This window comes from Capricornis sumatraensis, chromosome 21 (genome assembly GCF_032405125.1).
Source record: "Capricornis sumatraensis isolate serow.1 chromosome 21, serow.2, whole genome shotgun sequence".
Taxonomy (NCBI): Eukaryota; Metazoa; Chordata; class Mammalia; order Artiodactyla; family Bovidae; genus Capricornis; species Capricornis sumatraensis.
Genome location: NC_091089.1, coordinates 39,751,047 through 39,768,997, shown reverse-complemented (window position 1 = coordinate 39,768,997; position 17,951 = coordinate 39,751,047). Strand labels below are relative to the sequence as shown.

Sequence of the window (17,951 nt, the reverse complement as noted above, 5' to 3'; positions counted from 1 at the left end):
ACCAACTTTCACTTTTAAGAAATCTTTTTTACTTACTCTGGCTGACTGTCCAACAAAGAAAACAGCCTGCTTGCCCCCAACACCAAAATAGGAAATATCACTGTTTAAACTGCGAGGTACTGGCAGTGGTCGAACATATCCTGAATGATCACTAAAATAAAACATTACATTAATGCAGTGTTATTAAACAAACGACTTAGGTGCTAATGAAAACTGTTATAGCAGTTTTATTAAGAGTTAATAAAATGATCCCCAAGCCAGATAATACCCCTATTCAAATGTAAAAGAATCAGAGCCAAAAGCCAAAACAGCATCTAGTCCAAAGGCTCTCCAAGTCTGTTACCCAGGCCAGCTGCATCAGCAAACCTGGAAACTCTAAGAAATGCAAATTCTTGGGCTCACCCCCTCAAGTTAGAAAATTTCAAATATCTGTAACTCTACAGTCTTCCCTTCAAAATCCTTTACTCATTCAAAACTCATTAAAATGCTGTCTCATGACTAGTGGGAATTACAACAAAGAGATTCTCATTTCCATGTGCTTCTGCTCTGTCATGTCTGATTCTCTGTGACCCCATGGACTGTGGCCCACCAGGCTCCTCTGTCCCTGGAATTCTCCAGGCAAGAATACTGGAGTGGGTTGCCATGCCCTCCTCCAGGGAATCTTCCCAACCCAGGGATCAAACCCAGGTCTCTCGCACTGCAGGAGGATTCTTTACTGTCTGAGCCACCAGAGAAGCCCTCTCATTTCCAATGGATTATGACAAATGAAGAGCTGAGACTCAGCCTCTGATTGCAGCGTACCACCACCGTGGAGAGCAGACATCCCTGGTCTCTTGAATACAGGGAAGATCTCCAGGGACACAGTTTCCCAATATAAGACACCCACAAAACTGGGGTGAGGCTGGAACCACAACACCAAGTGGAAAGGTCAGAGAACAGTGCACAGCTGGAAAGAACAGATACACAACAGAAAAAAAAAAAAAAAAGAATGAAAAGTATCAAGTGGGACACTAAGAACAAGTAACTAAAAGATATTATCTTACACAAGTTTAAATGCAGTTCAAGAAAGAGAGGAGAGAATGAATAATAGCTGCAAATATTCTCAAATCACTAAAAGGCACAGATCCACAGATTCAGACCAAAAGAGCCCAAACAGGAAACATAAAAAAAATCCACTTCACAGTGAATACTAAAAACAAAACAGAATAACTAGAAAATACACTGAGAAGATAAATGGCTTCGAAGGCTTTGACAGCAACAATATAAGACGGTGGAATATTATCTCCAAAGGGCCAAGAGAAAAATGTCAGTATAGAACTGTGAACTAGGGCGAAACCAAAAACCAGACAAAAACCAAGGGAATTTACCATTAAGAGATTTGCTCTAAAGCAATGTTCCTACAAGCACAATCTGACTCACATGGGAATAATATTATCAGTACACAGGTTAATTTTTTTAATATATGTTAAAATTTTTAAATTCTTTGTTAGAAAAAATGTTGTATGTAATTTGGGGAATTCCAAGTCAGACTTGAAATACTATACAACAGCAGTGTAACTCTGGGAACCTCCCTTGTGGTCCAGTGGTTGAGAGTCTACCTTCCAGTACGGGGGACACAGGTTTGATCTGTAGTCCAGGAGGACTCCACATGCCACAGAGCAACTAGGACCGTGTGCCTCAACTACGGAAGCCCACATGCCCTAGAACCCGTGCTCTGCAACGAAAGAGACCAATGCAAGGAGAAGCCCACGCATCCCAACTAGAGTGGCCCCCACTTGCTGAAACTACAGAAAGCCCATGTGCAGCAACAAACGCAAGCATAGTCACAAAATAAATATCCAGAAAAACATCTACTTCTGCTTTACTGACTCTACCAAAGCTTTTGACTGGGTGGATCACAACAAACTGTGGACAATTATGAAAGAGATGGGAATACCAGACCACCTGACCTGCCTCCTGAGAAATCTGTATGCAGGTCAAGAAGCAGCAGTTAGAACTGGACATGGAACAACAGACTGGTTCCAAGTCGGGAAAGGAGTACATCAAGGTATATTGTCATCCTGCTTATTTAACTTATATGCAGAGTACATCATGATAAATCCTGGGTTGGATGAAGCACAACCTGGAATCAAGGTTACTGGGAGAAATATCAGTAACCTCAGATATGCAGAGGACACCACCCTTATGGCAGAAAGTGAAGAAAAACTAAAGAGCCTCTTGATGAAAGTGAAAGAGAAGAGTGAAAAAGTTGGGTTAAAACTCAACATTCAGAAAACTAAGATCATGGCATCTGGTCTCATCACTTCATGGCAAATAGATGGGAAGCAATGGAAACAGTGAGACATTTTATTTTGGGGGGCTCCAAAATCACTGCAGATGGTGACTGAAGCATGAAATTAAAAGATACTTGCTCCTTGGAAGAAAAGTTACGACCAACCTAGACAGCATATTAAAAAACAGAGACATTACTTTGCCAACAAAGGCCCATCTAGTCAAAGCTATGGTTGTTCCAGTAGTCATGTATGGATGTGAGAGTTTGGACTATAAATAAAGAAAGCTGAGCACCGAAGAACTGATGCTTTTGAACTGTGGTGTTGGAGAAGACTCTTGAAGAGTCCTTTGGACTGCAAGGAGATCCAACCAGTCCATCCTAAAGGAAATTAGTCCTGGATGTTCATTGGAAGGACTGATGCTGAAGCTGAAAGTCCAATCCTTTGGCCACCTGATGTGAAGAACTGACTCATTTGAAAAGACCCTGATGCTGGGAAAGATTGAAGGTGGAAGGAGAAGGGGATGACAGAAGATGAGGTGGTTGGATGGCATTACCGACTCAAGGGACATGAGTTTGAGCAAGCTCCGGGACTTGGTGATGGACAAGGAGGCCTGGCATGCTGCAGCCCATGGGGTCGCAAAGAGTCAGACATGACTGAGTGACTGAACTGAACTGAAAACTTTGGGAAGGAAGTGATTAGAGATAAAGTACTCTAAATTCTTTAATATGGGAGAAGTGAGATTCCTGAAGATAAATATGCATTTTTAAATTTCAAAGACAGCTAGGAAAATAAACATATAAATTCTAAAATATTAAAAGAGAAAAAATGTAGAACGGTGTTTTCAAAAGCAACAACAAAAAGTTGCAACTAATTAAAAAAACAGAAATAATGGGATAAAAATATTTTAATTGGTATAAAAAGTTTTCACCTATGTATCAATTTTCAAAATAAAGACAACAATGACCAGGTCAAACAATGTAATACTAGACCTACAAAACAAAGCACACAAACAATAGCTCCGTTCACAAAATACAAAGCAATTGCCATACACAAACTCAATCTCCACATAACAAAACATAAACCTGCCCCCCACAAAAAAGCATGCATATATACAAACACTCCACACAATATACAAATAACCATACAACATGTATGCACATTTACAGTGCTCCAACACACACACACACACAATGTATATAACATCAACAATAAAAAGAACATCTTAAAGAGACAGAGAAAACAGACAAGATATAGTCTGAGAAACAAAGAATGACAATAGACTTTTCATTGTAAAATACGCAAGTCAGTAGAAAATGGGAATGGCATTTCCAACGCACTGAAATTTTTTAGAAAGCAAAAGTGAAACTTGCTCAGTCATGTCCGACTATTTGCGACCCTATGAACTATACAGTTCATGGAATTTTCCAGGCCAAAATACTGGAGTGAGTAGCCTTTCCCCTCTCCAGGGGATCTTCCCAACCCAGGGCTCGAACCCAGGTCTCCCACATTGCAGGCAGATTCTTTACCAGAGTCAACCTAAAATTCTATACGCAACAAAAATTTCTTTAAAAGGGGAAAGGAGTAAGGAGAGATCCAGACTTTATCAGATATTCAAAAGCTGAAAAAACTTACTGACAGCAATCTTGAATTACAAAAACTGTTGAAAGACCTTCAGAAATGAAAATTATACTGTGAATTTAAACAAAGGAATGAAGACTACCAGAAATGGTAAATATGTGGATAAACATAAACTGACTCAGGGACTCAAACTGATGCTTGTATATGAATGTTTACAGCAACACTATTCACAATATGCAAAGAAAGGCAAAAACAAGACAACTGTCCTTTAACCTATGAATGCAAAGAGGTAGTATAGCTACATAATTCAGCCATAAAAAGGGATGAAGTTCTGATATAAGCTACAACATGGGTGAACCGCGAAAAAATTATGCTAAGTGAAATGAACCAAATAACAAAATGAAATAAACAAAATGATAAATAGTGTTTGATTCCTCTTAAATGAGGTACCAAGAACAGGCAAATTCACTGAGACATAAAGTAGAACTGTGGTTATCAGCAGCTGGATGGGTAGAGAATACAGAGTTACTGTTTAATGGGTACAGAGTTTCAGTTTGGGGAACACAGAAAATTTTGAAAATATGTTATCGTTGCAAAACACTGAATATAATTAATGTCACTGAATAATACACTTTAATGTAATGCTGTATTTTTACCACGTTTTTAAGAAAATGACTGTTAAAAAGACACTCACAGAAACAGAGCAGAAAAGTGGTTGACAGAGACTGGGGAGTGTGGGAAATAGAGGCTGGTAAGAGTACAAAATTTCAGCAGGAAGATGAATAAGGCCCGAGTAGCTAATGATATGTCATATGTACAGCCAATAACACTGTATTGTGTAACCAAAATCTGCTAAGAGAGCAGAACTGTGATAAATTAAAGATGTATACTATGAATCCTAATTACCAGGAAAACAACAGAATAACATCTAATAAATCAATTAAGGAAATAATAGAGACACACATACACATATACTCAATTTGAAATAAGGCAGAAAAAAGGGAAATGGGGGGTGGGGAAGATAAGTAACAAAGATGGTAACCAAGCATACTGATAATCACATTAAATGTAATTGGTCTAAAGAAAGTGAAAGTTGCTCAGTCATATCCAACTGTTTGCACCCTGTGGACTATAGAGTCTATGGAATTCTCCAGGCCAGAATACTGGAATGGGTGGCCTTTCCCTTCTCCAGGGGATCCTCCCAACCCAGGATTCAAACCCAGGTCTCCTGCATTGCAGGCAGATTCTTTACCGAGCCACAAGAGAAGCCCAGTTGGTCTAAGCATCTCCATTGAAGGGCAGAGATCATTAAATTTCAATATACAACTAAATGCTGCCTCAAAGAAATTCTTTAAATATAAAGAGACAGATTAAAAGGTTGGAGAAAGAGTTGTCAGTTTAATACTAATGAGAATGAAGCTGTAGGAGATATATGAATATTAGACAAAGTTAATAAAACAGCTGGAGAAGGAAATAGCTATCCACTCCAGTATTCTGGCCTGGAGAATTCCAAGGACTGTATAGTCCATGGAGTCGTAAAGAGTCATACACAACTGAGCAACTTTCATACACACACAATGAGAGTAGCACCAGGAAATGAAGGACAAGCAATGAAACAAATATGCAGGTAAAGAAAACAGACTACTCTTCTCTGCTTGAGATTTTAAAATTACGTTTAGGCTACTGAAATAAAAATAACACTGTGTGATGTAGTTCTCAATGTGTGTAGTGGTAACACTTAAAACTAAATAATCAATGGGAGAGAGTTAAAATACCTAAATAATTTGGTGAAATTTCTATAATTCACTTTAAGTGGCCAATGTCCAGTATTCCCTGGAGAAATCATTAAAAAATAAAGGATATATTCAAAAACACTATAAAGAAAATGGTATAGTAAAATAAATTCAAGTAAACCACAAAAAGGCCCAGAAAAGACAAATGCAAAACAAAGGGAACAAACAGAAAAGTTAAAGCAGGACATATCTGAGTCCTAATGTATCAATAATTACAGTAAACTGGCAGAATGAATTTAAAAATGACCCAACCATATTTTGTCTATAAAAAACTCATTACAAACATAATGATATAGGTATTTTAAAAGAAAATAGATATGAAAAGATATACCAAACATGAACCAAAAGAAAGCTGGAATGGCTACAGTGGCACATAAAATACACTTCAGAGCCAGAAATTCCAGGGACAGAGCAGCATTATGGAGGAGAGGTATGGCAACCCACTCCAGTATTCCTGCCTGGAGAATCCCCATGGACAGAGGTCCTGGTGGGCTACAGACCACGGATTCGCAAAGAGTAGGACACAACTGGTGACTAAGCACAGCATACAGCAGCATTATAAAATGATGACAGGTCAGTTCACAGAAAAGTGCTAACGATCCTAACTGTGCATACACAAAACAACACAAGTTAAAGATACACAGAGCAAAAACTGTGAAAACTGAAAAGAGAAGATCAACAAACCTGCAAATAAGTGGAGTTCTTCAATACCCCTAAGTCACTGCTACACAGAAAATCAACAAGGAAAAGAAAGAACTGAACAATATCATTCACTGATGGAATCTGATTGAAACTTACAGAACACGACTCCCAACAGCAGCAAAATATACATTCTTTTCAGGGACACAGAAAATTCACCAAAATATAGATCATTATCCTACATTATAAAACAAATCTCAACAAATTTAAATGAACTGAAACAATATAGAACATGTTTTCTGACTGTAAGTCAAACTAGAAAGGCAAGAAAATCTATTGGGAACATTTGGAAATTGAACACCACATTCCAAAAAAGATCCATGGATCAAAAAAGGAAGCAGCAAGGAAAACAAAAGTTACACTAAAATCAATGAAAGTGAAATTAAAAACTCTTAAGATTCTACATCAAGATACTACCAAAAAAAGCATGTAAACCCAAAGTAAGAAGGGCATATATGATAAAGAGCAAAAATCGAAGAATCTGAAAACAGGAAAACAGAAAACAAACCAAACACTGGCTCTTACAACATTACCAGTAACTATATGCCAATGAAATTGAAAATTTAATGAAATGGAGTAATTTCTAATAAAAACAGAAGGCACCAACACTAAATCAATAATGGAAAGCCAAAATATGCTTACAACCCTATAAAGAAATCAAAGCAATAGTTAAAAATTCCTCCCACAAAAAACATACAGACCCCAATGGTTTCCCAAGGGAGTTTTATCAAACTTTTATTAAGTGGTTTAAAGTATAAATTATAATTTATCACTTTGGAAAATAATTCACCACTACTTTGTAAGTTGGAACATTCATTTTATAACCTACAAATTCCCTCCTAGGTATTCACCTAACAGCTTATGTAGATCTGGACCAGGAAACATACATAACAGAACACTCCACACACTGCATGCATAAAATAATCCTACCAGCAACTGCTAAGAATTGGGGGAGAAAGTCAAAAGCCTACTGACTGGAGACTGGATAAACAGAATGAGATTTCTTTTCGGTGTACACAAAGATTACACAGTTATGAAAATGAATGAACTACAGACCCACACAGGTAAGAAATCTTAGTAATCTAATACTAAATGAAAATGCAAGTCCCTTGTAGGTCAACATACAGTATGATTACATTTTATATTATCAAAAACAAGCAAAATTAGATACATACATTTTATTAATAAAAAGAGAAACAAAAACAATGCAAAATGTGTGTTATCTTTGGTGGGGGAATAGGTAGAATAAGTGAGGAGGACACAGAAGTCAGTCACAGGAAATATTCTACTTATTAGATTGGGGGCAAATTTTGGTTATTCAGCTTATTAAATTTTTCAATAAGTAAACTTTAAAAGTCCATGTCTTGAATTGTATCATAAATCAAGAATTATAGCTAACTAAATTCTATGAACATAATGTCTATTAAAAAAACAGTTAAATAGGTTCAAAGACTTTAATTACTGTAGTAATACTTCTAGCCAATAAGCTGAAAATACCCTCCCCTAAACATTCTCCTTAAAACACATATGGGAAAGTATATCAAAAGTTTGGGATGGGGCAACTCAGAGATAAAACAATGTATACATACTTAATCTGATTCAAAACTAAGGAATTCTGTTTACTGATTAGGAATCAACATTCATAATGACCAGGCAGTAAGTTTCCTTTTCCATTCATGAAAGCCCAATCTAAGCAAAAACCCTTTTATAACAAATAAGGCCAAAAATACTAATTTTCAGTAAGTTTTAGACTTGTGTAAATACAAGTCCAGAAAATTCCTATGCCCATACTCAAGGGAAATATAAATCTCCCTTCACGAAGAGAAATACAAGCATAAATATAATTCAAGACATTAAGAAACAATTTTGCATCACAGAAGTAGTTAAGTTGCCTCCTTCAAAATAAATATCACAGTCTAAAAGAATCTCAGAAAATATCTCACTCTTATTCTTGACTCAATGTAAGAGGTCACATTATCTTTGTGAAACAGAAGTATTTGTTAGGAAAGAGAAGCAAAATCTTTATGAAACCACGTCATAAAAATTGTAGAAAGTAAGAAAAAGGAATAGAAGAGATGAAATCAGTAAAAAGAAACTAAAAACAATACAAGTGATTGGCAGGAAATATGGTAGTGACTATATGTATGTATATTTATATCTCACTATCTCAAATCTACCAGAAGGAAAAAAAAATCAGGTTCAATGAAGGCAGCTTCATCTTCAACAAAAGTGACAAATGGCCACATATCCCTAACTGAGCTCTGGAATGTACCTGTGAGACACAATGGAAATAACCAAATCAAAGTATGGTGGCTACATGTTACATTCTCATTCTCTAAATTCAAGTAAATACAAATATCTACTTGAAAGAGCATCTTCATTGCAGAAAAATACTGAAGAAGACAAAGGAGCTTTTTCTTTAGGAAAAATAAGAGAAAATCCTGTCAGAAGTCCATTTCTACAACCTAAAAATGGCATGGGAAGTGAGCCATGTGGCATGCTATTTTTTCCCAAAAATGGCTGACTGAGTTGAGAGCGTTTCAATTATTGAGCAAGCTGACGGTGCAGAAAGTAGCACTGATCCAACACATACCTGAATTATGACCACCCAGTGACCTAACTAACGTCACCTTTCTTTCTTCCACAAAATAGATTAAATGAAAAAACAATACTACAACAATGTCCTTAGGTATCTAATTTCACTTATAAGGCAATGACTGTAACAGTGCCTCATTCATGAGCAAATTTCCTATATCCAGGTACTGTTCTATATCTTAGGGGTTTGGATTACACAAGTGTACTACACACTCATCAAAACCCAGTTAATTGAACGATCACTTCCAGAATGGCGTATTAAGAATCTATGAAAATCCACTTTGTTAAAAGCAAAAACAATACCCCCCAAAATTGTCAAAATCAACTTTTTCAAAACTCCAAATATTAACGTCTTACCAATAATCCAAGGAGGGGTTATTTAAGATACATCGATGAGTCTTTGGTGAAAACTGCTAGCTCTGGTACGTTTTCACATACCCTATCCCATTCCCCTCTCACCAGCTCTACAGAAGCCTTTAAAGCCAACAGTCTTGCAGTCATGGTGAAAACTGACAGCCTAGGAGTTGCTGGAGTAAGTTTGGAGTTTCCCAGAAGTTCCTTCCCCATAGAACTGCCATTATTGGATCTGACAGTTCCCTAGAAACCTCCACTTGCAGGGTTTGTCTTTATCTGACCTAACTCAGAACTTGCTCAGTGTGAAAAGCATTTTCTCTGGGTCATTTGTCAGAAACAATCAGTGGCAGATGTTTATCATCACAGCTGACTGAGGCAATGAAAACAGTTGGAAAAAAACACAAATCTGGCCCAAAACTTAGAAGGAAAAGCTGGGGAATGGGAGGTCCATAGTGGTTTTGAAAAGCTCCAACACATTCACGAGAATCAAGAAGATCACACTCCTGTTCAGGACTGTATTCATACTCAAGAAAAGTACTGAGAAGCCCTAATCTCTCATTTCTGGCTGACTTTGATATTCAGTGCAAGCAAGAGTTACAAGCTAAGCCAGAGCAGTCACTTTCCTACAGGAACATTAAAAACATAGCCCATGTGCACACAGAACCCCTTGGGAAGAGCTAGAAGACTCAGTGGTTCCAGGCACTTAAGAAAAATGTCTGATCATCAACTGACCATTAGATTAACTGAGCACAGACTTCAGAGGCAACACAATATAAAGAATATAGGTTTTACCGAATTAGTCTAAGGAAGTCACTACACAAACAACAAAAAGACAAAAGGAACAATAAGTCGTGGGTGTGCGTGCGTGTTAGTCACTCAGTCTTGTCTGACTCTTTGCAACCCCACAGACTGTAGCCTGTCAGGCTTCCCTGTCCATGAGATTCTCCAGGCAAGAATACTGCAGTAGCTTGCCATTCCCTTCTTCAGGGGATCTTCCTGACCCAAGAACTGAACCCAAGTCTCCCACATTGCAGGCAGATTCTTTACCATTTGAGCTACAGAGAAGTTCCAATAAACCCTGGGAAGGGAGATAAATTTGATTTTCAGATCTGCCACACTAAACATTATTTAAAATGTCCTGTTCTAAACAGAAAGCTATGTGCCACACCAAGAAATATTAAAATCTGGCCTAAACACAGGAAAAACAGCTCTCAGTAGAAACTGTCACAGAGAAAGCCCAGGCCTTAACTAGACTTACCAGACTAAGATTTAAGTCAGCTATTTTATAACAAATGCTAGAGAGGATGTAGAGAAAAGGCAACCCTTCCACACTGTTGGTGGGAATGTCACTTAGTGCAGTCACTATGGAAAACATGATGGAACTTTCTCAAGAAAACAGAGTTGCCATATGACCTGGCAATCCTACTCCTGAGCATATATCTGCACAAAAATATACATGCACCCCTATGTTCACAGCAGCACTGCTAAGAATAGCCAAGACACAGAAACAACCTAAATACCCACTGACAAATGAATGGATGACAAAGGTGTGGTACATATATGCAATGGAATACTACTCAGACATAAAAAGAATGAAACAATGCCATCTGCAACAAGATGAACGGACCTAGAGATTATCACACTAATTGAAGTCAGAAAAGAGAAAGACAAATACTATATGATATCACCGATATGTGGAATCTAATATATGACACAAATGAACATTTATGAAACAGAACAGGCTCAAAGACATAGAGCACCGACTTGTAATTGCCAAGGGTGGAGAGTGGGAGAGGGATGGAGCGGGAGTCTGCAGTTAGCAGATGCAAACCAGTATATGTAAGATGGATAAACAAGGTCCTACTGTAGAGCACAGGGAACTATATTCAGTATTCTGATAAACCATAATGGAAAATAATTATTTTTTAAAAAGAATATACATATATATGTATAAATGAATCACTTTGCTGTATAGTAGAAATTAACACAGCATTGTAAATCAACTATATTTCAATTCTTTAAATTTTAAAAAATAAATCAGCTATTTTAAATACATTCAGTGAACTAATAAATTATTTCTAATGAAGTAAAAAAAGAAACTACAAAAACAGTATTTCACCAAATACAGACTATCAGTAGAAATAGAAACTACAAAGAACCAAACGAATTCTGGAATTAAAAAAAAAGAAAAACTCAAAAGAAATTTCAATAGGTGACTCATGAACAGATATGAATAGGCAGAAGAATCAGTGAGCTTAAAGACAGGTTGGTTGAAATTATTTAGTCTGAGAAATGAAACAAAGATGAACCACATAAGGACAGGAGAGGAAGAATATTTGAGTAATGGCCAAAAACTTCCCCAATTTGATGAAAATCTTCATCTAGACCTCCAAGAAGTTCAACAAACACCAAATATAATGAACTTAAAAACCAGACATACCACAAAGTACCAAAAGCCAGAGAAAAAAGAGAACTCTGAAAGTGAAAGAGAGAGGTGACTAATCACATACAGGGATACTCAAGACTGAAAGCTGACTGCTTATCAGAAACTAAGCAATCAGAAGGCAATAGGGTACCATATTCCAAGTATTGCCAGGAAAAGACTGTCAACCAAGAATCCTTTTTTCAGCACAAGTAGCCTTCAAAGCTGAAGGAGAAATTAAGACACTGACAGGTAAAACCTGAGGGAATGTGTCATGAGCACATCTGCTATGAAACAGCTACTAAAGAGGAGTCTGCTGAACAAACTGAGAAGACTTCAGAAAGTAATCTGAATACAAGGAAAAAATAGAATAAAGTAGAGGTAACTATATAAATAGAAAATGACAGTGTATTTTTTACAACTCTCCGCCAACCTGATTTAAAAAACAGCTATTTAAAGCACTAACTATAAAACTGTATTGACAGGGTTATAATGCATAATAATGTCATTTATATGAAAATAATAATACAAAGGAGAGGGGAATGAAGTTATAAAGAAACAGTTTTTGTGCATTACTGATATTCAACTGGCATTTATCCAAAGGGGACTGTTTAAAATGTTAATTGAAATCCCTAAGAAACACAAGTGAAGTAGATTAACAACTATCCAAAGTATATCAGTGATTGCAATGAGAGGCAGGGTTGACCATAAATGGGTACAGGGTTTCTTTTGGAGTAATGAAAGTGTTCAGAATTAGTTGTGATGGCTGCACAACTTTGGTATGAATTATATGACCATAAAAATAAATGCATTTAATGAAGATATACTTAAGACAGATGGAAGCATTTCAAGGTAAATTTTACTTCAGAAGAAAAAACTGAATTCTACATAGTGATATCAATACTTGACGCAGCAGGAGAAAGTTTACCGGTATCTTGTAATTTACTTTGAACTGAACCAAAAAATAAGTTGACCTGGACTTCCCTGGTTGTTAGTAGATGAGAACCCATCTGCCAAAGAAGGGGACACAAGTTTGATCGTTGCTCTGGGACGGTTCCACATGCTGTGGAGCAAATAAGCCTATGTGCCACAACCATGGGGCCATCTGCTGCAACTACTGAGGGCCCCTCACTGCAACTACTGAAGTCTGTGTACCTAGAGCCAGTGCTCTGCAACGAGAAGCCACTGCTCTCACACCTAGAGAAAGCCCACACATAGCAACAAACACCCAGCACAGCCAAAAATAATTTAGTAATTTTTAAAAAGTTTTAAAGTCTGTCGGATTTTTTTTAAAATGACCTAAAGGTTAGCCAGCAAATTCGACAAATTCAGCAGTGGCCACAGGACTGGAAAAGGTCAGTTTTCATTCCAATCCCAAAGAAAGGCAACGCCAAAGAATGCTCAAACTACCACACAATTGCACTCATCTCACACGCTAGCAAAGTAATCCTCAAAATTCTCCAAGCCAGGCTTCAGCAATACGTGAACTGTGAACTTCCAGATGTTCAAGCTGGTTTTAAAAAAGGCAGAGGAACCAGAGATCAAATTGCCAACATTCGCTGGATCATTGAAAACCCAAGAGTTCCAGAAAAACATGTTTCTGCTTTATTGACTATGCCAAAGCCTTTGTGTGGATCACAATAAACTTGAAAACTCTGAAAGAGATGGGAATACCAGACCACCTGACCTGCCTCCTGAGAAATCTGTATGCAGGTCAGGAATCAACAGTTAGAACTGGACATGGAACAATAGACGGGTTCCAAATCGGGAAAGGAGTACATCAAGGCTGTATATTGTCACCCTGCTTATTTAACTTTTATGCAGAGTGTATCATGATAAATGCTGGGCTGGATGAAGCACAAGCTAGAATCAAGATTGCTGGGAGAAAGATTAATAACCTCAGATATGCAGATGACCCCACCCTTATGGCAGAAAGCAAAGAACTAAAAAGCCTCTTGATCAAAGTGAAAGAGAAGAGTGAAAGAGCTGGCTTAAAGCTCAACATTCAGAAAACGAAGATCATGGCATCTGGTCCCATCACTTCATGGCAGATAGATGGGGAAACAGTGGAAACAGTGAGACACTTTATTTTGGGGGGCTCCAAAATCACTGCAGATGGTGACTGCAGCCATGAAATTAAAAGACACTTGCTTCTTGGAAAAAAAGTTATGACGAACCTAGACAGCATATTAAAAAGCAGAGACATTACATTGCCAACAAAGGCCCGTCTAGTTAAAGCTACGGATCTTTCAGTAGTCGCGTATGGATGTGAAAGTTGGACTATAAAGAAAGCTGAGTGCCGAAGAATTGATGCTTTTGAACTGTGGTGTTGGAGAAGACTCTTGAGAGTCCCTTGGACTGCAAAGGAGATCCAACCAGTTCATCCTAAAGGAAAGCAGTCCTGAATATTCATTGGAAGTGCTAAAGCTGAAGCTGAAACTTCAATACTTTGGCCACCTGATGCAAAGAACTGACTCACTGGAAAAGATCCTGATGCTAGGAGAGACAAGCTGGGAGGAGAAGGGGACAACAGAGGATGAGATGGTTGGATGGTATCACTGACAATGGACATGAGTTTGAGCAAGCTCCAGGAGTTTATCATGGACAGGGAAGCACGGCATGCTGCAGTCCATGGGCTTGCAGAGTCAGACACAACTGAGAGACTGAACTAAACTGAAAGGTTAGTGGAATAAAAAAAGACGTGGTAAAGCAACTGTCAATGGTAGAAGCTTAGTATGAATATGTTGCGTATTGACTACAGCATTTCAACTTTTCTGTATGTTTGAAAATATTTATAAAATGTTGAGGGAAAGAATAGTGTTCAGGAAACCCTCAGATACAGCAGGTAAACTGTTCTACAACTAGCCTGAACTCTATTTTTTTAAAAAAAAGGCTTCATGAAAGACAAATATGGGGAATTATAGAATAAAGGAGACATGAAAGACATGGCAAAGGGAATCTGAATATGGACATTATAAGTAGCTATTCTGAATCACTGAGAAATGTCAAGTGTAATAATGATATTATGGCTATTTATGAGAACATAGCTGTGAGGGAAATACACGGTACAGTATTAAGCCATAAAATATCGAGTTTACAACTTACAAATGATTTAGAAAGAGAAACTGTGTGTTCTGTGTGCATCCATGTGTACACCCATACATACATAAACAGACTACAAATGTGGCAAAATGTTAACATAAATCTAGGTGAAGGATACAGGAGTACCAAAACTGATTTTTTGACTTATTGCTGGCTTTGTATTTGAAGTTTTTACAACATATTTATTAATCTGAAACTTTTCAAAATAAAAGGGAGGAAAAGGTTGTACCAAAGTGAATGAAACTGTCAAAACAGAACTCTCAACTCATCCCCCTCTACTGTCCTCTTCAAAATGCTCTAACCACATTGGTTTTCTTTTTGTCTCTCAAATGAAACAAGGTGATCACAGTTTCAGGGTCTTTGTCTTTGCTGATGTCCTTCTTCTTGGAATGCTCTTCCCCTAGATTTTCACTTTGGGTGTTTCTTTTCTAATCATTCAAGCCTCAAGTGAAATGTAACCTCAAAGGGGTCACTTCTCTTCTAATCACTTCACCTAAAGAAGACAGCCATCAGGTTCTAACATGTTACTTGATATTTTCTTATCAATAACTGAAGTACTTATATATTTTTTGGTTTACTTTAGGTTTTTCCTCTACTACAACATAAACTATAGTCAAGACCATCAGCTGCTTTGTATTTTTAGGCTATCCTTCCTTTTCTTCCATAGCCTATTGCCTATATACAAACATCCTTATATCCAGTAAAAAAAAAAACAAAAAAAAAACTGGAAGCAGTAAAACAACTGATCATTTTTTCTATAGGAGTAGAAGCTAGAGAAGTGTGGGGGAGGAGGGTTACAACTGACACTAACAGAAACTGGACTGAGTTAAGGGACCAATGGTACTAGATTCAAAGACAGTATGAGTACATGACAGCTGTAACAACAATAATATCCATAAAGCTAGGATCAGACCCAGAAACAGGTAGATTTCTTCCAAAAATTAAAACTTCCCTACTATTTGAATTAGGTTTAAAAGTTTGTGCTGTGCTAAAATCTAAAGAAATTTTAACAAACTGTAGGCTCCACTTCTTTCAACTCTTCCACTTGATTTAACTAACTTTTTTCTGACCCTTTGCCCCAATCTGCCATCTGTCCTCCTTTCATTTCTACCGAATATTTCTATCTTATGCTTAATTCTATCTTTAGACTATAAAAGATCACCGTCTTCTTTATGGCCATTTATAAATCCTTGAAGTGGCATGAAAATGGTGAAGAAGAACAGCTGGAGAAAAATCTGAGGCTAAGAATGAGAAGGAATAGCTACCATGCTGCTGCTAAGTCGCTTCAGTGTCTGACTGTGCAACCCCATAGATGGCAGCCCATCAGGCTCCCCCGTCCCTGAGTATCTCCAGGCAAGAATACTGGAGTCGGTTGCCATTTCCTTCTCCAATGCATGAAAATGAAAAGTAGAAGGGAAGTTGCTCAGTCGTGTCCGACTCTTAGCGACCCCATGGACTGCAGCCTACAAGGCTCCTCCATCCATGGGATTTTCCAGGCAAGGGTACTGCAGTGGGTTACCATTGCCTTCCCCGAATAGCTACCATGATAGCTTGTATTTACTGACTGCTTATCATTTGCCAGGCTCTAAGGATTTTACATGCACTAACTCATTTGGTTTTCACAAAACCTTGGGTGGTATTATCCCCATTTTACAGATATATAAACTGAAACAAAGAGAAGTAAAGTACCTTGACCAGTGTCATACAACTAATAAAGCTAGAATTCAGATGAAGCCAAATGATCCCAGAGCCCTTGCTTTTCTCTTACTGCCCCTCATCATGGCACTGGAAGGCTTTACAAAGTTGATGAAAATTCTGAGTGCTGAAATCTCAGAAATGAGAAGGCAAATGCGTTAACTATATTAATTTTACACATTGAGACAGATCCTTAAGTTGGGGTGACGTTCACTGACACAACAAAGAGCAAAGGAAACAGGACATGAATAAATACTAACTTCTTAATGTTAACAGATTCTCCCCAAGTGTGTTTCCTAAATTATAAAAAATAGCTTAAACATCAATCCCACTGTGAGTCATAGCTCTAAGGAGAATTCAATTATCTCAAGGACCTAAATCTTTATATCCCTGAGAGCCTTGAGTATACTTCGTTTCCTCTATGACATTCTCATTCAGGATATTTTCTACAAACATATTTCCATACAAAACTCTTGACTAGACTCTACTCCCTAACAGCTGTGAACGTTTTGTAAAGCACAGTCCTGAAAGAGCCACAGTGAGCTCCAGAGAACTACATGTGGTTCCCTGGACATTTTGCACGAGGTATCAGGTGATTTCTAAAGCCCACTTAAAAACCATTCTACTGCTCTAGACACTATACAGCTTTCTTCAAACTTAAGTTATTACAAAAAGGGGGAAAACTCCACAGTAGGCAACATATTAATGTAACTCCTACACACCTCATGAAATGCAGAAAGAATCATTCAGTGGAGGGTACAATATGATTTATGCAGTTTTGACTTTTTAAATATTGATCTTAAAAACTATTTTATCAAAAACTCTAAATAAATATGCTGATAATGTATATAACTAAATAGAAGAGTTCTTCTCCTTATTAAAATACCCAGCTGCCCATAAAAAAAGTGAGTAAGGTTCTCTAACCTTTCAAAGTCACCTTGCCTTGTAAATTTTGACAACCTATACACGGCCCAGTTGTTAAGCTGTTTAGAGGTCATTCCTCTTCCATTATCTATCACTGCAACGGCAGGTTTTCCTTGTGTTTCATCAAAATGCTATGAAATAAGTTCAAAAAGACAGGAAAAGTCATATCAATATTAAAAACATGAAAAGTTCAATATAAAAAATGTGATTCATTGGGCTCACTCACACATTGCTGGAGAAGTGTACATTAATACAACTTTCTAAAAGGCACTCCAGCTGTATGAACCAAAGGCCTTAGAATTCTTCATATCCTTTAACCTAGAAATTCCATTTCTCAAAATGTAGCTTGAGGACTAATCAGAGATGTGTACGAAGATCTATAAGGGTGTTCCTGATACCAGCACTGCTTACAATGGCAAAAACAAAGGGAAACAAATCTAAATGTTCAACAGCCACAGACTGATTACATAATTTATATTACAGTCAATAAATCAAATAGCATCAGGGGTGTATTAC

The 17,951-nt window shown here is 37.4% G+C and overlaps 1 protein-coding gene across 1 annotated transcript in view; it reads right to left on the bottom strand.

Moving 5' to 3' along the window:
* The window catches only part of SMCHD1 (structural maintenance of chromosomes flexible hinge domain containing 1), a 122,228-nt gene that overhangs the window by 87,661 nt on the left and 16,616 nt on the right, over window positions 1-17,951 (bottom strand). The window contains exons 5-6 of the mRNA XM_068993731.1: window positions 17,436-17,566; window positions 37-151 (exon numbers count right to left, since the gene is read on the bottom strand). Of these exons, the coding sequence (XP_068849832.1) occupies window positions 37-151; window positions 17,436-17,566 (246 nt within the window). The remainder of the gene's footprint in view (window positions 1-36; window positions 152-17,435; window positions 17,567-17,951) is intronic.